Source organism: Nylanderia fulva, unplaced genomic scaffold (assembly GCF_048542155.1).
Source record: "Nylanderia fulva isolate GAGA-0341 unplaced genomic scaffold, ASM4854215v1 Scaffold11, whole genome shotgun sequence".
Classification (NCBI taxonomy): Eukaryota; Metazoa; Arthropoda; class Insecta; order Hymenoptera; family Formicidae; genus Nylanderia; species Nylanderia fulva.
Genome location: NW_028189302.1, coordinates 1,360,574 through 1,387,187, shown reverse-complemented (window position 1 = coordinate 1,387,187; position 26,614 = coordinate 1,360,574). Strand labels below are relative to the sequence as shown.

Sequence of the window (26,614 nt, the reverse complement as noted above, 5' to 3'; positions counted from 1 at the left end):
CTCCTGTCGCGCCCTTACTCTTGCGTCAGCACTTACATAAGGCGTGTCGCCTGGCAAATGTAGGTGCGACACGATAGAGAAGCGAGAGGGTGCGAGAGAACGCACCCCTGTTTTTCGTATATAAAAGAACGAGAAACGAGAATTCTCTCTTTTTCCCTACGATAAGGCGATATCGCGAGAGCAAACTGATTTCTCAGTCTTCTCAGACTTCGTCATTCCGAGGACGCGGAAAAGTGCTCGTTTCGCGATATCGACCCCGATAGAAACAATTCCAATGGCGATTTCGAGGCTCCAAGATCCACTCCGCATCGCCCGATTTCCGGCTGCTTCATAAACCTCGATGTTATTTCCGTTTCTCCTCGCTTAAAGTCACCATGTTGATTTTTTTGCTAATATTTATTTATAACTTAAGAGACAATATTTTGTTCGAAAAATCATAAGAAACTTGAGATCAGAAACGCGGAGAACAGATGCTATAAGTTTTATATTTTTATTAGAGATTAAATATTTTTATATTTAAGATATAGTATTTCTTTAAAATAGAAATTTCGTAGATATCGGTTGCGAAAACATTTTACGTATACATGTCTTCTTATATACTTCTACAATTTTGATTCTACATATGGTTTTACAAATTTTTATTATTTTCACAAAATTGGGTTAAGATAAAGCGAAATGGTTTTAATAAAATAAATCTATACGCACTTACACTTGTATATATATTTAATAACGATAAAAAAATATACTATATATGTATATACCTATATTAAAAATTAATGCATATATTTATAAACGTGTGTAAAAATTGTTATTATTCCCAAAATTGTGTTGAGACAAAACGAAATAATTTTAAGAAAACAAATTCACATGAAAAAGATCAATTCTACACTACTATAAAAAAACATGTAATATATTTCATAAAAAATATGTAAAATTACATAAATAATAAATGTAAAATTACACGATAAATAATGAAAATGTATACATTTATACTTATTATTTATGTAATTTTACATATTTTTATGTAATATTACATGTTTTTATAGTCTGTAAAAAAGATGTAAAGTTACATAAAAAGTATGTGAAATTACACTTATTTTTCATGTAATTTTACATTTATTATTTATGTAATTTTACATATTTTTATGTAATATATTACATATACTATATATATGTATATATGTAACGATTCCGCAACAGACATCTATGAGTCCGCTATTCGAAGTCTGGCTGTTTCCGTGAGTTCAGAAGTCCATTGTAGCGAACATCGCCTTATACGACGCTATTTTCAGATAAGGCGGGGTGCGGGATAAACGGATTTTTCAGCTGAAAAATTCTATAACCACTTTGGTGTACGGTGATGGTATTAACGTGGGCACAGGAAGCTCTCTCCGGCGCTGATTCGCCTTCCACAATGTGGAAATACGACGCACGACTTCCGCAACGACGACGACTGTCCGATACAGTGACTGTCACGCTCAGACGTTAAATTCGATAGAGTTTTTATCGGATGTCACGCGACATGTCCCTTTATCCCGATGTCATTTTTACTAATTTTATACGGTTGACAGAATATGCCAAAACATAACATCCGATCTATTCCATTTCTTTATTACGTCGTTTATTACATTCTGTTTTTATAAAGTTATACATGTGATTTCGAAAATATAAAGTCAATTCTACATTCACTGTAAGAAAATTTGTAATATATTACATAAAAATATGTAAAATTACATAAATAATGTAAATTACACAATTATTAATTAATGATAAATAATGAAAATGTATACATTTTATACTTATTATTTATGTAATTTTACATATTTTTTATGTAATATTACATATTTTTATGTGTAAAAAAAGATGTAAAATAACACTTATTTTTCATGTAATTTTACATTTATTATGTAATTTTACATATTTTTATGTAATATATTTTATTAGAGTGTAGTAACAAATATTAAAATTGACATCTCATTTTTTCTATTTTTTATTTGAAAATATTCTACTTTATTTTATATAAATAATATTAATTAATAAGTGAATAAGGGTGGAAAATTTCGTAAATATTTGAGAAACAAATCTCCAAAAAATTCTATTAATAAGTATATGGATTACATAATATACTTTGTAAATATTTCGAGAACAAAATGTAACAAGTGACAAGAGAAATAGCTGAAGCCCACCCTTGTCTCGGGTAATCGCGCAAGTGACAAATGCTGGACGAGTCGTTAAATAAAAATAAAAAAAAATCGAGAAGAGAGAACTAGTTTCCTAAAGACTCGAATAATGGATCCATCTCCCTCGTAAACTTTATTACCAGGTTAAAACAGGGTCCCTTAGTACACTCGAGGACGACCCTTTTCGCGGTCCCTCTTTTTATCGTTGCACCTGCTGACGCCGAGTTATATCCCTCGGTGTAGGAGGAGAAGAAACTCTCTCTCACTCTCTTGATAGTTTCTCTTCTTAAAAGTAAGCACACCGTTGCGGCTTAATTTCATCGCGGCAATAAACACGGCCGACCATCTCGCATTCTCGATTCAAGCGGATCTTTTTACGAGCCGGTGCTCGCTGAAAATTATTTTACGTGCAGCTACATTCGCCGATAAAACGCATACGCCATATCTCGTCCGATTACTTCGGTGATTTTTGTCAGGATAAGTCTTCGACGAATGCGCGCCGGTGAAAATTATTTAAAACCCTTCCTGCATGAAATCGCTTCCGCGATTCCATCGCTCGGTGAAATCGAAGTGATATCGAAGGATCGGTGATTTGAGAAATAACTGTTCGACGAAGAGTATTAAAAAATACTTTCGCGAGTACGAGAGTAACCCCTGGGATTCGTTATCGAGCTTCTGCGTATATTTTTTCCATCCGCGTCGAAAATTATTGCGGAAATGTTACGGTTGTAAATGGTATTTCTTGAATATTGTACGCCCTTCTAAATTTTTATTTGAGCATTTTTTTCTTTGTATTATGAAAAGAAAGAGAGGAAAGGACTTAATTACTTTATCGATCGGAAAGATTAATTAGGCTATTTTTTGCCACAATTTCAAACTGATTTAAAATTACGTGCTCAAATTAACAAATTGATTACTTCATTCGTCTTATATTTATTTTTTATCTGGGAAAAAGAGCACTGCTGATTAATTTGAAATAATTAATAGTGCTGGGAACAAGTGTGAAAATTAATCTGCGATGACTTGTAAAAGAACAATGTTCATCTTCCTGCAAATTTTTCACAACAGGAATAATCTAAGCTACATATTTTTTGGATGAAATATTGTTTTTAACCAAGATATGTATTTTAATTTCTATAGCAAAATACTCTTTATCATACATAAAACTATTCTGTTGTCATGCAACTGAAAAATATTTCCAAGATATTCTTATATTCCTGACTTTCTGAGAGTTTTCCGTATAAACTCTGTATAAATTCATTTCTACAATAACGTCGTTATAAGTCGCAGAAATGTAAAAGTTTTCTTATATTGAAACAATAACGTGCCGTTTGGGAATTCGGTCTGATTTTATCTCGTAACTTTCCCAAGTTCACAAGCTGTCATATTAACTTGAAAATGAATAATATCCGATATATAATTCTTATTACCTCTCGCGCGTATCTTTACACAGTTTGCAAGTATTAATAGATAGCTTCTAATTAAACTATAAAACCAATTTACGGCTTTTAATTTTCCTATAAAAGAAAATTTTTCCAATCGAAGTAGCTAATTATAATTAAAAATGTAAATATGGACAAAGAAAAAAAATTATTTCATATTATTTTATATATATTATATTCATTATAAAATGAGATTACAATTTTTTTCTCTTTCCATATCTACATCTTTAATTATAATTAGCTACTTCGATTGGAAAAAATTTTCTTTTATAGAAAATAAAATAATTATAAATTAAATATATATATATTAATTATATATATATATTATATATATATATTAATTATATATATATATTAATATATATATATATATATATATATATATATATGTGTGTGTTTAATATAACATTCCTCGTTTATTAAACGGACAGTTTTCTTGGTAAATTAATATTTCACATATCTTATATGTAAAATGCAAATAGTTTCTACCGGGATCTCTTCTACAAGTACATCTTATCTCCTGAAGTAAATTCGAGCGCAGCTTCTTTGAGGAGAAGAAACGTCAGAAAGAATGAAAGAAATATTTCTTCTTTTGATATGAGAGCATGAGAGAAAAAGTAACCATCTTTTTCAGGCTCCGGAATACTTTCAAAATCTCATTTCATAATGTCTACGATTTCGTGTGTAGCTTGATATTTTGTATGAATAATGCGCGGCGATATCCTAGCATTCCTCTTTATGTCGTATATCTTTGCGTTACACGTAATATGGAAATTTCTACCTCCGAGGCGTGTAAATATATGTATATAGATACGTGACCCCCCGTTACTAAATCTTCTTGTTCCGACATTTCATTCAACGACACTTATCGAATGCTGTCGCATCTATTTTATTTAGCACTCACATCCTATCTATGAAGAAACGAGAGATCGATCGATATATACATATAAATGCAATATTTAAAAATATTTTTTAAATTAATTTATATTAAATGATAAATACAGAGATATTATTATTATGTTTTTTTGATAAAAAATATATTTTTTACGCATATAATGTGAATATTTTGTAATATGAGATAATAAATACAGAAGGTATAAGAATTGATAAGAATTGCAACAAAGTTAATTTTTAAATTTTTCTATATTTATTTTGTTATTTGAACTATTTTTAAACTTTTCTATTATACTTATTTTGACAAAAATTTGTTTTAAATTCCTCTATACTTATTGTCATTAAAATAAGTGGAGAAAAATTTTAAAATAATTTTATCATTAAAATAGGTATACAAGAATTCAAAAATAATTTTGTCACATCTAACATTAAATATCTGCTCTTACATAATTTCTTTTATATCTGAATTTGAATTTACACTGAAAAGAAATTATTAAATTAATAAATATTGATTTCAATACTGCCAAAAAATCATTTATTTAAAACAAATAATTATTTATCTGTTTTGGAAAAGATTTTCTTATATCAAATAAGTATTTTTTCACATCAAATCAATATTATTTGTTTTAATAAATTATTTACAAGACAGTATATTGAAATAAATATTTATTCTAATTTAATAAATTTTTTCAGTGTATATGTACACTGAAAAAAAATCTGTTAACTTGACTAAATCTTCCAACTAAATTACTATTTTGTTAAATCAACATATACCAATTAGTATTTTAGTCAAATATACGTTTTGTTAGATTTAATATATTATATTTAATTTAAATATCTTTTTCATATCTAAGTTTCTATTATATATATGTCAAAACCTTTGATATTTCCCAAATGACTCCCAAATGAATTATTAATAAATATTTTATTCGTTTCGAAAAAGATTTTCTTATATCAAATAAATATATATTTTCCATATCAAATCAATATTATTAGTTCCAAATAAATCATTTATTTCGCAGTATTGAAATAAATATACTTATTCGAATTCAATAAATGTTTTTTGCGATACGTATCGTTCTTTTATTAATCGAACGATGCGGTGAAAAAAAACGCGCAAATAAATTTGTTTCTCGGCCGCGATGGAAATATTCCCGCCAGCCGGTCCTCTGCTGCTGCCTGGTCCACTTTATCGGGGTAAATCAGAAAACTCCGGCATAAAGGAACCGGAGCCATTACGCGGGACTCGCTGTTAACGTTGGAAACTGCGGGTAATTAGGAAGCCGCTCGTAAATAGACGGCGTGTGCCGGCCGGAACTTACGAGAGCCCGGGACGAGAAAAGGAGGGTAAGTCGCGTCGAAAGAAAAGAAAGAACGGGAATTAGTGGTCCGCTTAACTCCGGAAATCTGTTATATTGACCTCGTGTTTTCCCTCGCCGGCGCGACGCGGAAATAGTTACATCCTTCCCTCGGGAGAGAAAGAGGATTTCGACGTGGCACCTAGCTATCGAGAGTAGACCGGAAACCGGATCGAGCTTTCCGTCATTTTATATATCGATATATCGCGACGTTATCCTCTTTGGGAACAATTGCGTTTTTTTGTCGTAAAATTAATTTTACCGAGGCCATCCGGCTTCCTTCTCTCTCTCTCTTTTCTCACATTTATATCTAGGAAGTCGTCTAATTTCTCATGATTTTTATTTTTCCAATCTTACGCGTTCTAGAACGTAGGATATATATATAAGGGAATTGAACTCAATATCGTACACTTGTATTTTTTTACTGATATAAATACTGTACTCGCTTGGAAAACTCTCTTAATTGCTTCTTCTTTGTGTAGTATACAGTGAACGAAGTAGTCAGTTTGTTGGTGTAAATTATTTCAGTTATTTAAACAATTTTTTAAAGAGAGTATTTAGACAGGTATTTTGAATGAAAAGATACGTAAAAGTATTTTTATGTCTATATGTTATAGTCCTTTAATTTCATTTATAAAAGTTGTAGATTTTTGTATTCTCATTTGGATAGCCATGTTTGTTTTATGGATATTTATCATGAATATTGTATATTACGATATTGATATTTAAAAATATGTAATTTCGATTTAAAATGTAATCTGTCATAATTTTTAATTTTGCATTATTTTGTAATTTATTTTTATTTTTGTTTGAATTGTAATTTACCAAATGTGTGTGGTATTTTTATGAGACTGACGTTTTTTACTTATTATTGATAATTAAACAAACAATTTTAATGAATTAAAATTAATGATTGTTTTCAATAATCTGAATTAAAAATTTGAAATTAAAAAAAATAAGAATAAGATGAACAATATTAGGAAGATAGTGTATTAATAAGGAAAATTGTCACTTTTAAAAATTTCTTAAAAAGAAATTGATTATATTAAATTATCGAAAAACTTTTATTTATATATTTTAATGATCCGTGTAAACCACGTGATTTATTCAATTTTTTTTTACAAAATCTCGTCTAAATACGAGATTGAAAAAATGGATCCGATATTAGGGACACATATCCTTTAATTTTAAAAGAAATTGATGACATTATCGAACAAATTTTCTTTATACAATATTTTAATGATCCGTGTAAACCACGTGATTTATTCAATTTTTTTTACAAAATCTTGTTCAAATACGTGATTAAAAAAATCGTCCAAATACGAGATTGAAAAAATGGATCCGATATTAAGGACACAATCCTTTATAATTTTAAGTGAAATTGATGATATCGAACAATTTCTTTATATATTTTAATGATCCGTGTAAACACACGTGATTTATTCAATTTTTTTACAAATCTCGTCCAAATACGAGATTGAAAAAAATGGATCCGATATTGAGGGACACATCCTTTATAGTTTTAAAAAGAAATTGAATGACATTATCGACAAATTTTCTTTATACAAATATTTAAATATTCGTGTAACCACGTGATTTATTCAATTTTTTTTACAAAATCTTGTTCAAATACGTGATTAAAAAAATGGATCCGATATTAGGGAACGCATAATCTTTAATTTTAAAAGAAATTGATGACATTATTTTAATGATCCGTGTAAACCACGTGATTTATTCAATTTTTTTACAAAATTCGTCCAAATACGAGATTGAAAAAATGGATCCGATATTAGGGACACACATCCTTTATAGTTTGACTACCGTTAACGCGCGCTGGAAGGTTTATCACGCAGCTCGCAGGAAGTTTCTCGACAGGAACAACGACATTATGCGCTCTCTCATCACGAGAGATCCAACCAGACGCGTTTGTAATGTCGCCCCTCGTATCCCGACGCGTCACAGCTCTCGCTTACTTAGTTTACACACGCGAAAATAAATGTGCGCGCACGCTACGTACGTGCGTGGTACGTTGGTTTGCACCTGGAAAACTAATCTCCGGTTACTGCTGCTAGGATAATTGTGTTTGCCTTCCATTTAAGTTGTTTGCACATCTGTTTGCATCCTAGACCCTCTTTTAGACTAACTTGTCTTCGGATTCAGCTTGCTATCAAACAGCCAGTCTCTCCGTCTTATTCTCCTTCCTTCTCCGTTTCTCTCTCTTACGTCTCTCTCGACAATGTATCCCATGCGACACGCGAGCGTTCTTAATTGCCCAATTAAATCGCACATCTATATTTCCTATTACATGATACGTTTATTATTATTATAAAGGCGAGAGATTATTTCACGATTTTTGTGCTCTTTAATTTTCATAATTGAACCATCATTTATTTCAATTACTTTAATTACATTCAATTATCTTTTTACTATAATCAAATGTCATTAATGTGACAGTTGTTTTAAAATGAGTACAAAAAAACGATTGCTTGAGAAATTAATCTAAGTACTTATTGCATGATCCTTTCAAATATCACCGAATTACACGGATGATTTCAATACTGAAGTCTTTGCTGCGGCGAAGGAATGTGGAAAAAACTACATCGAGACAAGACTTTGATAGAAATGGGAATCGAATAAGACAGGGACAAAAGAGTAGAGGGAGAATTAAATAAGATCGAAGTAAAGAGAAACGATAGATTCTCTCGTCTACTGTAAATTTCGATGGAATTCACAGCGAAAGTTCTTTTTCTCTTGTCTTGAAGAATTAAGGAGAAATAGGATAAAGAGCGTGAACTGAGAGTATATTTATTCTCACGTTTGACATTTTTGATTGTTTTTTTGACAATACTTGTTAATTAAAAAATGTGACGTACACAATTGTATGTCAAAATTTCTATACACTGAAAAAGAATATTGTTTACTTAACTAAACCTTTCAACTTAATTACTATTTTGTTAATTGTATATATATTAATATTTAAGTCAAATATACGTTTTATTAGATTTAATTTAAATACTTTTATATGTTCAATTAGCATTTAATATTTAGTTGATAGGTTTAGTCAAGAGTTAATACATTTTTTTCGGTGCATAATATATATATATAATATGTAATGCATATTTTTTTATTTCTATAGGTAGATATTATTGTTTAATTAAAATAATGCTTATTAATCTAAAAATGTGACATTACAGGATATATGTCAAATTCCTATATTTTTTAATTTAAAATTAACAAGTATTATTTTAATTTAAAATACCTAGAAATAAAAAAATATGCATTACAAGAAAGTACATTATACCTTGGATTGGCAGATGAAGATTATGCAAATTAATCAATGAATTTATTAATTATTATGGCTGAATGAGGCACATGTTCATTTGCGGCATTATGCAATGGATCTACGTAACAATGTGTTTAAGAGGTAATACGCGTGACAATTATTCCAGTTGTACAGGCATGAATCTTAACGAGCGCACATGGCAATTAACATCCCTTCCGCCCTCCTCTCCCCTTTGACATTCATCATGACGCGATCGATCTCGCTGCATCTCACTTCTGGACTCGATCAAGACGACGTTTTCCCAGAGAGGATGCGTTCCCACAGATGTATATACATATACAGGGTGTAATTAAACAAAGGTATACGAAGCACACCGCATCTGGTGCAGGACGATAAACTAAATCGAAAAGTCCTGAGCCATTTTTTAATCTATACTTTATTTTTCACGCTATAAATTGTTAAAGTTTGCCAAATAACGCGTGGCTACAACGGAACACAACGTAGGCGCCACCTACTAAAGCGTACTAAGGCGGCGCCTACGCTGTTTTCCGTTGTAGTCACGCGCCGCCTTAGTACGCTTTAGTAGGTGGCGCCTGCGTTGTTTTCCGTTGTAGCCACGCGCTAATTGGCAAACTTTAACAGTTTATAGCGTGAAATCTAAAGCTCAGATTAAAAAATGGCTCAGGACTTTTCGATTTAGTTTGTAGTTCTGCACCAGATAGTGTGCTTCGTATACCTTTATTTAGTTACACCCTGTATATACACAGCGAAATGCGATAGAGATCATGTTCTCTCGGGGAAAGTGCGCGATTCAACTTTTTAAGCCGACCAGGTGAAAGAGAAGCTGCGCGAATATCGCTTGTATTTTTATTCTCTTCCGAATAGTCACACCGAGCAATAGCCGGTCTAGAGAGACACGCGAAGAAGAGAGAGAATGTCTGTTTCTTTTTCCCTTTCCCGGGGACCCGGGATCCCGCGCGGGCCATTAAAGCCGACGGGGAAGTTTCACGATTTGATCTACGAGAGGTAATCTGAAATAGCGTGGGACGCGCGGCGCGGGCTCGTTCATCTTCTACCGATGCAAATAACGCGATCTTTCTTCGTCTTGGAGAGATTCGACGAAGCTGCATCGCGTTTGTGTTTTTTCGCGCAATCGGGATAGAATTCAGCAAGCTGAATTTTTGTGGAGACCTTTATTTCGATAATGAAATCCTGAAAAGTACCCTTGATTTCATCCAGGGCGTTTTTTATGGGGGGTAAAAGGGGGTAAACGTGCATTTTTTATATACAAATAAGGAATGATGTAGAAGTTTAACAAGTAGTTTAGTAACATATTGTTTCATGACGATGATTTTGTAGTGGATATATATATATATATTTGTGCGGCCAATATTGAAAAAGTGCAATTTATAATTTGATCTATAATTTATTGAAAAGTTTTCTGCTAATAGTCATTTATAACTATATAATTAGTAATTAGAAAAGAAAATCAACGAACTGATAGATTTGACTTTTAATAAATTTTTTAAGGTAATTTTTTTCGCATTTACAAACTCTTCGCTGTTATGCTTTTTGCTCCCACACAGAGCACTGTTCTATGGAAAATATATCTTTCCAATATTTTTAATAATACATTTAAATGTATAATTAAATCTAATACTCCTGTTTAATTATATAATAAAAATATCTAATATAATACTGCAAAATTTAATTACACATTTTGAGAATCAGACGAATATTAAATATCCTCTACGTTTTTCTCTTATTACTCATTAATCTTATGGTCATAAATGTATGTTGTATATGAGCGAGAAATATTTAGAAGTTTGATAATAATACTGTTCCATCTCTCAACGACTTTTCAATACGAATATTTAATTGTGTAGATAAATGGTATTGAAAAAGTGCAATCTATAATTTGATAATTAATATTGAAAACTCATTTTTGTGTATCAATAGCAAACTACTTTATTTCTTAATTAATTATCGATGGAATTATTTATGATCCTTAATTTGTTTTATATTTTATGAGACTTAAATTATTTTTCATTATTTTCATTTTCAGCCACTTGATTACTGTGACAAAAATATTTTACAACTAAATAATGTTCTGAATTTCTTATTACGAGCTCATTACGATCAGATTGCAATGTGACATTGCAGATGCGTAAAAAAGTGGAGAAAGCCATAATTGTATTTAATCAAAATTTATAACTAATTATATTGTTGTGTTAATACGTATAATACAAAATTTCAAAATTATGAAAGATTATGTTTACTATATTTTTATATGTTTGCTATCTATTTATTATAATTGCTTTTGATTAATACACAAATGTACCGGAAAGTAGAGGGAGCTATAATTATGTATTCAATCAAATTCATAATTAATCAATGTTGTATAATTACGAAATTATGAAAGATTACGTTTATTATATTATTTATTAACTGCTTTGTATTTATACATTAAATGTATAGTAGAGCTCGAAATATATTTGTAAATTCAATTTTTATTATATTTTGTGACGCCGCGCATATAATCTCAGTTATTACACAGACACACTCTTACAATTAGTATCTTATTATAATTCTATTTGTTACATCTATCCTTATTAAAATTTACTATGAATGCTGATGTAATCTTATATGAAAAATAAAAAACTTTCCACGGCAATAACATTTCTTAAAATGTCAATTTTTTTCTATATGACATTTTTCATATCGTAATACCTCTGTTCATTATATCGTGTAAAGCGAATATAAAGATATTATCGTTGCATAAGTACAAGCAAGGCAGAATATAAAATATTGTTTGTACAATGTGGGTTTTGTCCGCCGATCGTTGAGAAAGCGTGTTACAGCATAAATAAAAATGAAAAAAGAAATCATATTTTGTATCTAATACTTAATACTTAAGACATTTTAGTAACATAATAAAATTGGAGGTACTCTAATATGAAATATTATTATGAATGTTTTGGATTAAATATGTATATTAGGGGATATTTATATGTTAGAGACGAAAAATCTTGTCTACCGATCTTTGGAAAAGTGTTACAGCATTAAACTTGAGATTCGAAATATAAATACAAAATACAAAAGAAATAGAAAAATGAAAACAGTAATATATATTTATAATATATTTCAAGGAGAATCAAGTCAATGTTAAACACTAGGATAATATTCTTTCAAGTTAGTTAGTCTTTCGATTTCGTTCAAATGATGTCGTATCAAATTCTTTGTGCTTGCGAATTGAGTAATTAGTATTATATCATAATTGCGATTTTCTCGCTTGGTTGGATAAAAATTTAATCACTTAAAGTTGAACGTCACCTTCAGCTATTAAATGTTAACGAGGAGATTTTGCGAATTTCGCCTTAAAATGTATCAGAAAAAACCCATCACAATATCGAATAAGATAATTATAGAAAAGATTGACGAGGAAGAGTCAGATACGCAGATAGGTGAACCTCCTTGGATAGGCGAAGAGAAAATCAACGAACTGATGAATTTGACTTTTTACAAACCTGAGGTAATTTTTTCTCACTTACAAACTCTTCGCTGTTCTGCTTTTTGCTCAGAGCAATGTTCTATGGAAAATATATATTTCTAATATTTTTAATAATACATTTAAATGTATTATTAAATTTAATTCTTCCCTTTAATAATATAATAAAAATATTTAATATAATACTGCAAGATTTAATTATATATTTTGAGAATTAGACGAATATAAGTATCCTCTACGTTCTTCCTCTCTTATTACTCATTAATCTTATGGTCCTTTAACCAGTAAATGTGTGTTGTATATGATTAAAAAATATTGACAAGTTTGATAATAATACTGTTCCATCCCTCGACGACTTTTTAATACGAATATTTAGTTGTGTAGATAAATTGTAGATATTGAAAAAATGCAATCTATAATTTGATAATTAATATTGAAAAATCATTTTTTTATCAATAGTAAACTATACTTCATTTTTTAATTAATTATCGATGGAATTATTCACAGCCCTTAATTTGTTTTACGTTTTATAAGACTTACATTATTTTTTATTATTTTCTTTTTCAGCAATATGATTGCTATAAAAACAATATTACACGAATAAAGAATGTTCTGAATTTCTTAGTAGAGCAGAGTACATATGAGGATGTAAAAGTGTATCTTATGAAACATAACTTTTTGGATATAGCAATCTATTTATTGCAGAAAAAACGGCATTACAAGATAATTGTACATATAAGTATAATCGTATATTCTTGTGTATTAATACATTTATCGATGTTTGTATAATATTTAATTTTTCTAAAGCAATTTTTTAATAATTGATAATATATTTTCACAGATGAATATTTTAAAGATTACCATCAAATTATGCTATAATAATGAAATCATAAACATAATAAGCAAAAACAAAGTTTTCGTCAGAACAATTTTGAGTTTTCTTAAGAATTGTTATAAGGAAACAATAATAATAACAGTTATACAATTGTTACAATTAGCGACGTATGAAATTTATAGAAATTCTGAGTCAGATTGGATAGTTCATTTCAAGGAATGTATTTTTTTCGCGAGCAGAATGATGTTCCTTCTACAATTTGGTATTGAACACAGATTCACTTTTGTAACCAACAATACAACTGGTATATATATATATATATATATACGCATATATTTTAATACATACATAGAAATATAAACAAAACTTTTTACATGAGAATTTTATATGATAAATCTTGTATTTATATATTCTGAAATAAAATTCTTACATTTTACTAAATGTAATATACTTATAATAATATAATACATAATCATATATTCTATAAGAATTGATTTCATCTAATTTAATATTCAAAAATGTCTTCGTAGGTGTAATGATAATGCGTTTAATCGGATCTATGTTTTCGATAAATTTACCAGACGAGACCAATTTTTTGGAACAACTATTTGATCTTGATAAACTATTTCATTTGCTGCTATTATCTTATTTATATAGAACGAGGACTATATTCGAAATCACTGAATCTAATCTCTCAGAGTGGATCAAACTCTGGCTACGACGTATAGACATGCGCCAAAATCGAAGAGATACCGATGTGAACGAATTTATTACTAAGCATATCGGGACTTATAGACAGTTTTTTCATACGTGGCATTTGTATAAAGCGAGCACTTGTGGAAATAAGAATATACGTGTTTATAATAATGAACCAGATTCACATTACACACATGAACTTACAGAAATAGATTTAGAACCTATTAAGCTATTATACGGTATTTTAAATATGTTATTTAAACTTCGTTATATACCCAAAACTAAAACTTATGGAGGCATAATAAATTTTTTAAATGGTATATTTTTAACAATACTTGTTATTTTAAATAGAGGTACGTACAAAAATAAAATTGCACAATATATTTTATATCATAATTACATACACAATTTTACATAAATTTTATATTATATGAGTGTATGTATAATATAACTCATATTGTGAAATTAATACATATAGTTGTGTAATAATATGATATATAAATTTTAATCATGCCAGGTGAACTGTATTACGGAGAAAATGAAATACATTTCCAAACATTTAAGAAGTTGTTATATCACTATTGGTTACATATTATTGCACATTATACTTGTGAACAAATTGGACACATATTGAAGAATTTAATACAAAGTACAATAGTAAAAGTTGACGACGTTCTTGAATATTTAATGAATCTTGTACGATCAGATTACAATGTGACATTTCAGATGCGTAAAAAAGTGGAGAAAGCCATAATTGTATTTAATCAAAATTCATAACTAATTAATGTTGTGCTGATACGTATAATGCAAAATTGCGAAATTATGAAAGATTATGTTTACTAAACTTTTATATGTTTGCTATCTATTTATTATAATTGCTTTTTATTAATACACAAATGTGTGTGTGTGTGTGTGTGTGTGTGTATACCGCAGAGTTCGAAGAGTAGAGGGAGCTATAATTGTATTTAATCAAATTCATAATTAATTAATGTTGTACTTATACAAATAATACAGAATTGCGAAATTATGAAAGATTATGTTTATTTTATTATTTATTAACTGCTTTGTATTTATTCATCAAATGTATGGTAGAGCTCGAAATGTATTTCTAAATTCAATTCTTATCATATTTTGTGACGTCGCACATATACGTAACTTCGATTATTGCACAGACGCGCTCTTAGTATTTTATATACATTATATGTATGTGTATACATATATAATTAATTTTATTAAATGATATTAGATTATATTATATTATAATTAGTATTTATGGCGTTGTAAAGAAAAAAAGATCTTTTTTATCTTATATTTTTTTGTATTTATTAATTGCAAAATTATTTTTTATATATAAAAATAATGACAATGACAATTGAAAACATTTTTTCTTTGACAAGTTTTGTCTCTTTCTTTAACTAGAAGACACATAAGAGCGCATCGAGAGATAATTTCGTTAGCTTTGTTTTATTCAGCATTTTATTCTGAATTTGGCATAAAACATGATTATGTTTTAATTTCTTTTTAAAAGACATTTTAAACAATTTGTATGAGTAAATGGGAGAGTAAATATATTAGTTATAGTATGTGCATATAAAAAGGTATGTACATACATAAAATATAAATATATATTTATATAGTATATATAGTATATATTTTTTAAGCAAGTATCACTAATTTTTTAGTATTAATATTGCATTATATCATATTTTACAAAATGTTTATCAATAAAGTGTACAATTCATTGCGCTGTAAAAAAATAATATCAAATCAATGAATTTTATTTCAGAAATACATGTAATGATTGGGCTATTGAATATAATAAATTTTGTACAAATTGTTATATTACACCAGAGATATGTAAAAAATTAGTGCAAACTTGTATTGTATTAAAGAAAATTTGTAATTAATTAATTAATACTCTATCTATATAATGCTCTATCTAATTAAGTAAACAATTAATGTTTTATCTATATAATGTATGTAATATGAAATTTTGATGAAACCTTTTTTAACGCGCTTATTAAATGTGCTTATCATATAATTTATATCAATGTCTTATTACATAATTCATATGAATAAAGCAAGTTCACTGTATGACTTATGTTATTATTTTATCTTTATTATTATCGTTATTACATTATTTTATTTCAAATATTATATTTGCACATACATTTTCGATTATATATTAGGTAAATTTATATATTAGGAAGAAAAATGTTGTCCCTTGATTTTTGAAAAAGCGTTGTAGCATTTAAATTTGAGGCATAGACACATAAACACACAAATTAAAATGTATCTCTTTGACTTTAATATTTAATAACATATTTCAAGGAGAAACAAGTATTGAGATTATACCATTGAACAATATTGTTCTAATAGTTAGTCTTCCCAACACTGTGTTGGAATGTAACATCAAATTCTTTATAGTAATTAGTATCATATAATCACACATTGTGACTTCATTATTTAGTCAGATATTACAGATTTAATCGCTAAAATTACGCGCTTCGTTTAGATTTTGAAAGGAAAGTGTGTCGAGAAAATATCTTTGCCGGGAAAAAATTTATTGCAATGGCGGATAGGATAATTATAGAACATTTGAACGAAAGTTATAGTTCAACAAATTCTTCAGACATTGAGGAGGAAGAGTTAGATTATGAGAATCTATATATTGGCGAACCTCCTATAAAAGGGGAACTATGGTTGAATGTCATCAACGATTTGAAAAATCTGATTTTTGGCACACTTGAGGTAACTTTTTGCGTTAACAAACTCTTTATTATTATGCTTTTCGCTCGTCAAAAAGGAGCAGCAATATTTCGTGGAAAATTATTTCTAACCTTTTTAATATATAATAATATATAATAATATATAATAATATATTATAATAAATATAATAATAAATATAATAATAAATAATATATATATAATAATATATAATATATATATATATTTTTTTTTTCTTTTTTTTTTTTTTAAATATATAATAGTCAAATATGTATAATAAATTAAGTACTGTTAAATTTATATTAAAAATATATAAAAAAAATATATGTACAGTTTTGCGAGGTTTTATTATATGCGTTGAGAATTAGCCGAATATAAAGTATTCTCTCTCTGTTCCTCTCTCATTATTCATTTATCTTATGAATCTTATCATATATGAAGTGAGTGGACGCGCAACCATTTCATTTCACGTATTTATAAAGAATTAGTGCCCGGTGTATACCTTATATAAATAAGAAATATTCAGAAGATTTATAATAATAATGTTGGGTCCTTTGATATCTTTTTTATTCTGTAGATAATTTGAATTGGGAAAGTACAATCTATAATTGGATAACTGAACAATTTTTTATCAATAGCAAACTACATTAATATTGTTACTGATACAATTATTCACGACTGTATACTTAATTAGTTTTATATATGTGTATATTATAAATACGATATAAGATGTAAAATTACAATATTTGTCATTGCTTTCGTTTTCAGAGAAATGTTAATCAAAAAAAGTTAATAAAGGAAGTTCTCAAACAATTCGCAAAGGAGAGCGTACATGAAGATGTGCGATTATTTCTTCTAAGACATAATTTCTTAAATATAGCGACGTATTTCTTGACAAATCCACAACCTCAATTGCATGAGACAGTATGATATACGTATTTATCTTATAATATTCGATCTTTTTATAACAGTTAAAGTTATTTTAAGAAATACTATAATTTCAGATTTATACTTTACATATTATTCTTAAATTGTGCTGTATTAAGAAAGTGATAGGTGACATAGGCAAATCCAGAAGTTTTGTTAGATCAATTCTGTTATATTTACAAAATTGCAAAAATGGAAAAATACTGAGAAAAATTATAAAGTTGTTACAATTAGCGACATGTGAAATTCAGATAAATTCTGAGTCAGACTGGATAGTTCGTTTCAAGGAATGTAAATTTTTTGGAAGGAGAATAATCTTCTTACTAGAATCTTCACATTATTTTACTGGTATTACTTTAATATATAAATAATACAAATATAAACGAAATTAATTATATAAGAATTTTTTAAAAAATATTGTGTTACACGTAATTATCAATATTATATTATTAAAATGTAATACATTATAATATAAGAGAATTGATTCTGTTCAACTTTTGAAAACTTCTTTATAGGTATAAAATTAATACAACTGGTGAAATCTATATCTGAAATAAATTTGCGAGAACAAATCAGTTTTTTAGAACAACTATTTGATGTTCATAAGTTGATTCCTGCTCTGCAATCTTACACGTGCAGTATACCGAAGTTCACTAGGCAGTTATCCGCCACTATTATGAAAGACGTAACTTTGATCGAAAGAATATTTCGGTTACTAACTGTCCCACAAATACAAAACAGAATTGATACAACTGTAACTGATAATCGTTTGAACGTGGTTGAATCAAACAAATTATTGGTATTTCCTATTAATTTTTCAGTTTTAAGAATTAATAAGATAAATATTATAACATTACACCGTATTGTGGAAATGTTATTGAGATTTCGGTATGTTCCAAAAATATATGGAGGAACTCTGGATTACTTAAATGGTATCATGTTAATGATATTAGTCATTTTAATGCGAGGTACGTGTAAATATGCATATGTATATGTATGCATGTAATATATCTCATATTGCGGAGTTCATGTATATAGTTGTCTAATGATGTGTATTTTGTGTATTCCAATTATAGCAAAAAAACTACAGTTACCAAGAGAAACATATTTATTATTGCGAAAGCTAAAGCAGCTCTTAAGTTTATATTGGTTCGAAATTTTTAAACAATATACTTGTAAACATATTGCTATTATATTGAAGGGTTTAATACTAAATGATATAATAACAGAGAATGTGGTTTTTGAATGTTTATTTAATCATATAATATTAGATACTCTGCGAAAAATAAAAGTTGAATCGACATCGTTTTCACGTCGATCCGACCACGATTTCTCGTTAAATAGCAGTATGATACCTGAGTTGTATGAAAAAATAAAAAATGTTATAATTGCATGTAATGAAATTAATAATTAATGTTTAATTAATATAATACAAAATTGCGAAAAAGATCCTTTTCTGTATTTTTTATGGTATTAATTAAGTATATAATTATTCTTATCGATCGCTTTGTATTAACATACCAAGTTCACTACAGAGATTCGAAATATAATTCTAATTTTTATTCTTATTGTTTCATAACTTGTTTATCTTGATTATTTTACAAATATATATATCTGTGTAATTTTACTTGTCATAGCTAGCATTATTAAATTATATAGTCGCTATTTATTAATATACTAATGAATTACTTTTGTATTAATATATCAAGTTAATTACAGAGTTCGAAATATAATTCTAATTTCAATACGTATTATACTTTGTAACAATTTGTACATAATCTCGATTATTTTACAAATATTTTTAGATACATGTTTTTCGCATCTCTCATCGTCAAAATATTATACTAATAGTAATGCAATCTTTTATCAGAAATCAGAGAATATGAAAAAAGATCTTTTTTATCTAATATTTTTTTGTATTTATTAATTACATAATTATTCTTCATACATAAAAATGGAGACAATGACAATTTAACAAATTTTTTCTTTTTAACTAGAAGACTTACACAAGGGTACATCGAGAGATAGAGAGATAGAGAGAGAGAGAGAGAGAGAGAGAGAGAGAGAGAGGGAGAGGGAGAGAGTTTCTGTAATAATATCTGAAACTATCGATTTTTGATTTATCAAAACCTCTGTGAATTACTGAAATAAAATAATCTCAATTCATAACTAGGCGATTTGCGTATACTTTAGCTTTGCATTTTTTTTTTGCACTTGAAGTTGACATAAAACATGATCATGTATTTTAATTTCTTAAAATTCTGACATAGTTTTAACATTTTGTATGAGTAAATGGGAGAATAAATGTTAACAAAGTAAATACCTATAATATGTCTTTTTTTTAAGCAACATGATCATTTTTTTTATTAAATTACTATATATTGTATTTTATATTATACAAAATATTCGTAAATAAATTGTGCAATTTTATTGCGCTGTAAAAGGAAAAGTATAATATCAAACAATGAAATTTGATTTCTGAAGTATTTGTGAACTAAAGAAATTGTTCACAACATGATCAGTGTATCTCAACGTACGTTCATTAGTTATTTGAAGGATGTCTAGACAAATGATGCATCCACGTACGCTGATAATCGGATGGAATATGTATTAATGCTTTGATTTCAATGAAGGAGACACATTTACTTTTTTTAGACAATGCTCTTGATGAAAATAGAAATCACACAGGATAATATCCGGAGAGGACTATCGTGTCCAATCCAATGTTTCGGAAAATGTCTAAATAACCTCGAGACGTTCACCATTTGAACTCAAAGAACGCATTAATATAGCTTTTCGCCACGTAACACTTGACATTTTGCAACGTTCGTGGGCAAAAGTGGACATCGTTAAAATAATAAAGATACACTGACCACATTGCAAAAATTACCATAGTTTGCATGTATTTCTAAAATAAAATATTTTTGTTTTGTATAGTATTTTTCCTTATATATTGACGAGTTTAATATCAATTAATATTAGAAAATGACTAGACTATTGAATATAATAAATCTACAGATTGTAATATGACACTAGATACATGAAAAAAATTAGTGGAAGCCATTTATTGCATTAAAGCAAATCCGTAATTAATTAATGCTGAACCTATGTAACACGAAATTTTGATGACACAATTTTTAAAGTACTTATTCAATGTGAATATTGTATATTATCATTCATATCTAGTCTTATTACATAATTTATATCAATAAAGTAGTTTTATTATATAATTCGGTTAATGTTCTTATTTCACATATTATATTTTGTGACATATTACATATATTTTCGATTATTTCACCAATATGCTCATATTTCTCATATATGTAATATGTGTCATATCAAATGTTGTTAAAATCAGCTATAAAACTTGGTACAATCTTGTAGCAGAAATAAAAAAAATCTTTCAAAAATGGTGATAATGACATTTCTTAAACGATGGGAGATAAAACGTAGTCTATTGATTTTTTCAAAAGGATTACAACATTTAAACTTGAGATTAGGCATATAAAAATATAAATACACAAATAAAAATACATATTTTTTTTACTTTAACATTTAATAACATGTTTCAAGGATAAACATGGATTGAGATCACTTGGATAATATTCTTTTACAATTAGTCTTTCTAACACTTTGTTAGAATAATGTCATATCAAATTTTTTCTAGTAATTAGTATAATATAATCATTGCGATTTTAGTGACCAGTTAGATGTAAAATTACGCGCTACGTTTAGATTTTAAAAGAAAGACGGTCGAAAAGATATAAAATAAAATTAATTGTAATGGCGGATGAGATAATAATAGAAAATTCGGACAAAACTGACAGTTCAACAAATGCTGCAGACAGTGAGGAGGAAGAGTTAGATCAATTATGTGAGGAAGTACTCGAAGTATCACATCAGGAAATATATGAGGAAGTACAATATATTGGCGAACCTCCTTGGATAGGGATATATATAATCAATAAATTGAAAGATTGGATTTTTTACCCAGAAGACGGGGTAATTTTTTCTATTAACAAACTCTATTATTATGTTTTACGCTCGTAAAAAAAACTGCAATATTTCGTGAAAAAATCTTTCTAACATTTTTAATAACAATCAAATATATAATAGATTTGGTACTTTTAATGCTATAATAAAAATATCTAAATGTACATATATAGTATTACGAGATTCTATTCTCTGCTGTGAGAATCAGTCGAACATAAAATATTCTCTTTCTCTGTTACTTTCTTATTTATCTTATCATTTTATTTCACGAATTTATCATTAATGCAATGTGTGCTGTATATGAATGAGAAATATTCATAAGTTTGATATAATATTGTTTGATTCCTCGATAACTTTTTTTCGATATATATTCGATTGTTTAGAAAACTGAATTCGGAAAGTGCAATCTGTAATTGTAAAAATATTATTAAAAATTTTTTAATAATATAGCAAACTACATTAATGCTGTTACAGTCACACATATTCACGGCTGTAGACAATTAATGTAATACTATAAGACTTAAATTACAATATTTACCGTTGTCTTTGTTTTCAGAAACTCGATCTTAATAACACGAATTCTTTTCTGTGTTTCTTATCAAAGCAGAGCGTATTTGAAGATGTGAAATTGTTTCTTATAGAACATAATTTCTTCTGCATGGCAAAGTATTTATTGAAAAATGATCCATATTTTACGACAATTGTATGATAAGTTTATCTTATAAAATATTCTACCTTTCTATAGCAATCATTTTAACGATTAATAATATATTTTTAGAAGTTTGTTTTACGTATTACTATCAATTTATGCTATATTAACGAAGTGATAGATGAAATAGCCACAAGCAGAGAATTTATTAGAATAATCTTATCTTATCTGCAAAAAAGCGAAGAGGATCAGGAAGTATTAACAAACATTATAATATTGTTACAATTAGCGACATGTGAAATTCAGATAAATCCTGAGTCAGAATGGATAGTTCGTTTCAACGAATGTAAATTTTTCGGAAGGAGAATAATCTTCCTACTACAATCTTCACAATGTCGTCTTGGTACATTAATATAAATGATACAAATATAATAACAATTTTTTTACGAAAAATCGTATGCCTACTTTTATACAAAATCTTTATATATTACCGAAATATATCTTATGATGTAATATACTATAATATATTGTAGGACAGTTGATTCTATCTAATTTAATTTTTGAAAATTTCTTTGTAGGTCGGGAAATTGTGAAATTAATTAAATATATATCTGAAATCAATTTGCCAGACCAAATCCATTTCTTGGAACAGCTATTTAATATTGATACTTTGATTCCTGCTATGCATTTATATTACACACAGATTCAACTGGAGAGCAGTGGGTTAGGGTTTTCGAAAGACGTAAATTTTATCGAAACTTTTTTACACATTCTAATCATGCGACAAATCGAAGTCGGAACTGACAAATGTATAACTGATCGTTTTAACGAGATTACATGGGACGTTGGGGATAAGAATTTACATCAATATTTTTATGCCATGCTTTTAAGAGACATTGATGAATGTATTGCAGTATTAGACCATATTGTGAAAATGTTACTAAGTTTTCCATATATCCCAAAAATATATGGAGGAACTACGGATTACTTAAATGGTATTCTGTTAATGATTTTAGTCACTGTAGAGCGAGGTACGTTGAAATATGTATATGTGTGCGTGTAATGTATCTCACATGGTGGAATTTCTACATATTGTCTAATAATGTGTATTTTGTGTATTTTAATTATAGCAAGAGAACTACAGTTACCAAGAGTAACATATTTATTCTTACCAAGGCTAAAGAAGTTTTTAAGTTTATATTGGTTCCGTATTTTTACACAATGTACTTGTAAACATATTGCTACTATATTCAAGAGTTTAATACCAAATGATGTAATGGCAGAGAACGTGGTTTTTGAATATTTGTTTAATTGGGTAAAATTAGTTTGCAATATGATACCTGAGTTGCGTGAAAAAATGCAAAATGTTCTAATTGCCTGTCGTGAAATTCATAATTAATTAGTGCTTTACTTATGTAATACAAAAATATAAAAAAGGTTTTTTCTTTGTTTATTTTGTATGTATATTAGTTGCAAAAGTATTTTTTTTATTGGCATGGTGACAGTGACAGTTTAATTTATTCTGTCGTGCTTTATCTCATATTTAACTAGAGTATATGTGGAAGCATATATAGAGACAGTTTTTCGTTATATGATATGTGAAGCTATTGATTAAATTTATTAAGAATTCGATCAATTATTGGAATAAAATAATATAAAATATTCATAACTATGCGGATATGCGGTAGCTTCGCTTTGTACTTTGCATAAAACATGACCGTGTGTTCTAATTTTTTTTAAATTTGACTAGCAATACTCAATCGATGTTAATAGCGAAATGAGAAGGAAATTTTGTTAATAGTATTTATAAATGTTATATATACACATATTTAAAAATAATGTGCATAACTTTTTATATTGATATTTATATGTATATGAATATAATATGTATATGTTGTATGTATATATTTATATACAATATTTAATATATATATTATAATTATAATGTATATATACAATATATATATCTAATATAATACACGACATGTAATATAATATATATAGTATAAAACACATACAATATATTCACAATAAAAATAAAGTTATGTTTGTTATTTTAATTGTAGAAGGGTTCGCAATTGTATATGTATGACAAGAATTGATTGACGTATTCATTGACAATATTGTATTTTTATATAATAAATCGTCTGTTAAGAGAAGTTGTGATTAATGATTATTAAAATATGATTATTTTTTGCACTCGTTAATTAAGCACTGCGATGATTGGAGAAAGAGAATAACTTAGCGAACCACGTGTTAATAATAATTGAAGTCCGTGTAATTCAATAATAACATCGATATTGCGACGAAAAATTTTAAGATACGTTTTTTTACACAGCTTGTTTTTTTTTTATTTCAAAATACAATCTCACATGATTATCCTCGAATCTGTTACTTTGACTATTATTTTAAATGCAAATATTAATCTATTATATAAGTGGTCATATTAACAGAAAAAAATTGGCATCTTATTAATAAATTGGTGATTCATCAAATGTAATATAAATTTTATTATTGTAAGTTCAAGATTTAATAAAAAAGTAAAAAGGAAAAAATTAATAAAACCGTCAAAGAAATATTGAAATACGTTCTTTATTTATTCTATAAGTTTATTAATTTATTATATAAGAATTTAAAAAAAAATTGTGTTTATCAATATTCTATTATCGAAATATAATTATGCGACAAATGCAAGTCGGAATTGACAATTATATAACTGATAATCGTTTTAACGTGGTTGCATCGAACAAATTGGTATTTTCTGTTAATTCCAAATTTTCTAAAAAATAAAGTGATAAGGTAATAAAGATTTTGTGGTATGTTCCAAAAATATATGGAGGAACTATGGATTACTTAAATGGTATCATGTTAATGATATTAGTCATTTTACAACAAGGTACGTGTAAATTGCATATGTATATATATGCATGTAACATATCTCATATTGCGGAGTTTATGTATATAGTTGTCTAATAATGTGTATTTTGTGTATTTTAATTATAGCAGAAGAACTACAAGTATCAGAAAAAACATATTTATTATTACAAAAGCTAAAGCAGCACTTAAGTCTATATTGGTTCCGTATTTTTACACAATATACTTGTAAACATATTGCTACTATATTGAAGGGTTTAATATTAAATGATATAATAACGAATAATAAAGAAAAAAAGATCTTTTATCTTATATTTTTTTGTATTTATGAATTGCAAAATTATTTTTTATATATAAAAATAATGACAATGACAATTTAAAACATTTTTTCTTTGACAAGTTTTGTCTCTTTCTTTAACTAGAAGACACATAAGAGCGCATCGAGAGATAATTTTGTTAGCTTTGTTTTATTCTGCATTTTATTCTGAATCTGGCATAAAACATGATTATGTTTTAATTTCTTTTTAAAAGACATTTTAAACAATTTGTATGAGTAAATGGGAGAGTAAATATATTAGTTATAGTATGTGCATATAAAAAGGTATGTACATACATAAAATATAAATATATATTTATATAGTATATATTTTTTAAGCAAGTATCACTAATTTTTTAGTATTAATATTGCATTATATCATATTTTACAAAATGTTTATCAATGAAGTGTACAATTTATTGCGCTGTAAAAATATAATATCAACAATGAATTTTATTTCTGAAATACATGTAATTATTGGGCTATTGAATATAATAAATTTTGTACAAATTGTTATATTACACCAGAGATGTGTAAAAAATTAGTGCAAACTAGTATTGTATTAAAGAAAATTTTTAATTAATTAATTAATTAATTAATGCTCTATCTATATAATGCTCTATCTAATTAAGTAAACAATTAATGTTTTATCTATATAATGTATGTAATATGAAATTTTGATGAAACCTTTTTTAACGCGCTTATTAAATGTGCTTATCATATAATTTATATCAATGTCTTATTACATAATTCATATGAATAAAGCAAGTTCACTGTATGACTTATGTTATTATTTTATCTTTATTATTATCGTTATTACATTATTTTATTTCAATTATGATATTTGCACATACATTTTCGATTATATATTAGGTAAATTTATATATTAGGAAGAAAAATGTTGTCCCTTGATTTTTGAAAAAGCGTTGTAG

General features: G+C 27.4%; 4 protein-coding genes and 1 long non-coding RNA gene across 9 annotated transcripts in view; 4 read left to right on the top strand and 1 right to left on the bottom strand.

Annotated features, from left to right (window-relative positions):
- LOC114945633 (uncharacterized) overlaps nucleotides 1–26,614 on the bottom strand; it is a 149,364-nt gene that overhangs the window by 28,450 nt on the left and 94,300 nt on the right. The gene's annotated exons all lie outside the window — the stretch shown is intronic.
- Pgant2 (polypeptide N-acetylgalactosaminyltransferase 2) overlaps nucleotides 1–26,614 on the top strand; it is a 357,271-nt gene that overhangs the window by 238,995 nt on the left and 91,662 nt on the right. The window lies entirely within an intron of this gene.
- LOC114934559 (uncharacterized) lies at nucleotides 12,205–15,491 on the top strand. 2 transcript variants are annotated; one of them, XM_029307211.2, is made up of 5 exons: nucleotides 12,205–12,689; nucleotides 13,233–13,394; nucleotides 13,507–13,762; nucleotides 14,031–14,549; nucleotides 14,714–15,491. In XM_029307211.2, the coding sequence occupies exons 1-5, from the start codon at nucleotides 12,504–12,506 to the stop codon at nucleotides 14,971–14,973; spliced, it is 1,383 nt and encodes a 460-aa protein (XP_029163044.2). In that variant the 5' UTR covers nucleotides 12,205–12,503; the 3' UTR covers nucleotides 14,974–15,491. The 2 variants fall into 2 exon arrangements, with proteins under 2 accessions (XP_029163044.2, XP_029163043.2); XM_029307210.2 differs by having other exon boundaries at nucleotides 13,507–13,804.
- On the top strand, nucleotides 16,565–19,264 carry LOC146724945 (uncharacterized). The gene is made up of 5 exons (XM_085486081.1): nucleotides 16,565–16,947; nucleotides 17,692–17,847; nucleotides 17,928–18,198; nucleotides 18,366–18,818; nucleotides 18,927–19,264. The coding sequence occupies exons 1-5, from the start codon at nucleotides 16,768–16,770 to the stop codon at nucleotides 19,262–19,264; spliced, it is 1,398 nt and encodes a 465-aa protein (XP_085342207.1). The 5' UTR covers nucleotides 16,565–16,767.
- Nucleotides 21,400–22,941, top strand: LOC114934556 (uncharacterized). Its single transcript, XM_029307209.2, has 3 exons — nucleotides 21,400–21,852; nucleotides 22,400–22,546; nucleotides 22,622–22,941. Exons 1-3 carry the CDS (start codon nucleotides 21,634–21,636, stop codon nucleotides 22,907–22,909), a joined length of 654 nt encoding a protein of 217 aa, XP_029163042.2. The 5' UTR covers nucleotides 21,400–21,633; the 3' UTR covers nucleotides 22,910–22,941.

What these genes read in the sequence shown, in the direction of transcription:
- LOC114934559 (XM_029307210.2), top strand. Translation starts at nt 12,504, where the DNA reads ATGTTAACGAGGAGATTTTGCGAATTTCGCCTTAAAATGTATCAGAAA. An exon ending in TGACTTTTTACAAACCTGAG is followed by an intron (nt 12,690 to 13,232) that starts GTAATTTTTTCT and finishes TTTCTTTTTCAG; the next exon opens with CAATATGATTGCTATAAAAA. An exon ending in ACTTGTTATTTTAAATAGAG is followed by an intron (nt 14,550 to 14,713) that starts GTACGTACAAAA and finishes TAATCATGCCAG; the next exon opens with GTGAACTGTATTACGGAGAA.
- LOC146724945 (XM_085486081.1), top strand. Translation starts at nt 16,768, where the DNA reads ATGGCGGATAGGATAATTATAGAACATTTGAACGAAAGTTATAGTTCA. An exon ending in ATCTTCACATTATTTTACTG is followed by an intron (nt 18,199 to 18,365) that starts GTATTACTTTAA and finishes ACTTCTTTATAG; the next exon opens with GTATAAAATTAATACAACTG. An exon ending in ATTAGTCATTTTAATGCGAG is followed by an intron (nt 18,819 to 18,926) that starts GTACGTGTAAAT and finishes TTCCAATTATAG; the next exon opens with CAAAAAAACTACAGTTACCA.
- LOC114934556 (XM_029307209.2), top strand. Translation starts at nt 21,634, where the DNA reads ATGGCGGATGAGATAATAATAGAAAATTCGGACAAAACTGACAGTTCA. An exon ending in TTTTTTACCCAGAAGACGGG is followed by an intron (nt 21,853 to 22,399) that starts GTAATTTTTTCT and finishes CTTTGTTTTCAG; the next exon opens with AAACTCGATCTTAATAACAC. An exon ending in ATCCATATTTTACGACAATT is followed by an intron (nt 22,547 to 22,621) that starts GTATGATAAGTT and finishes ATATATTTTTAG; the next exon opens with AAGTTTGTTTTACGTATTAC.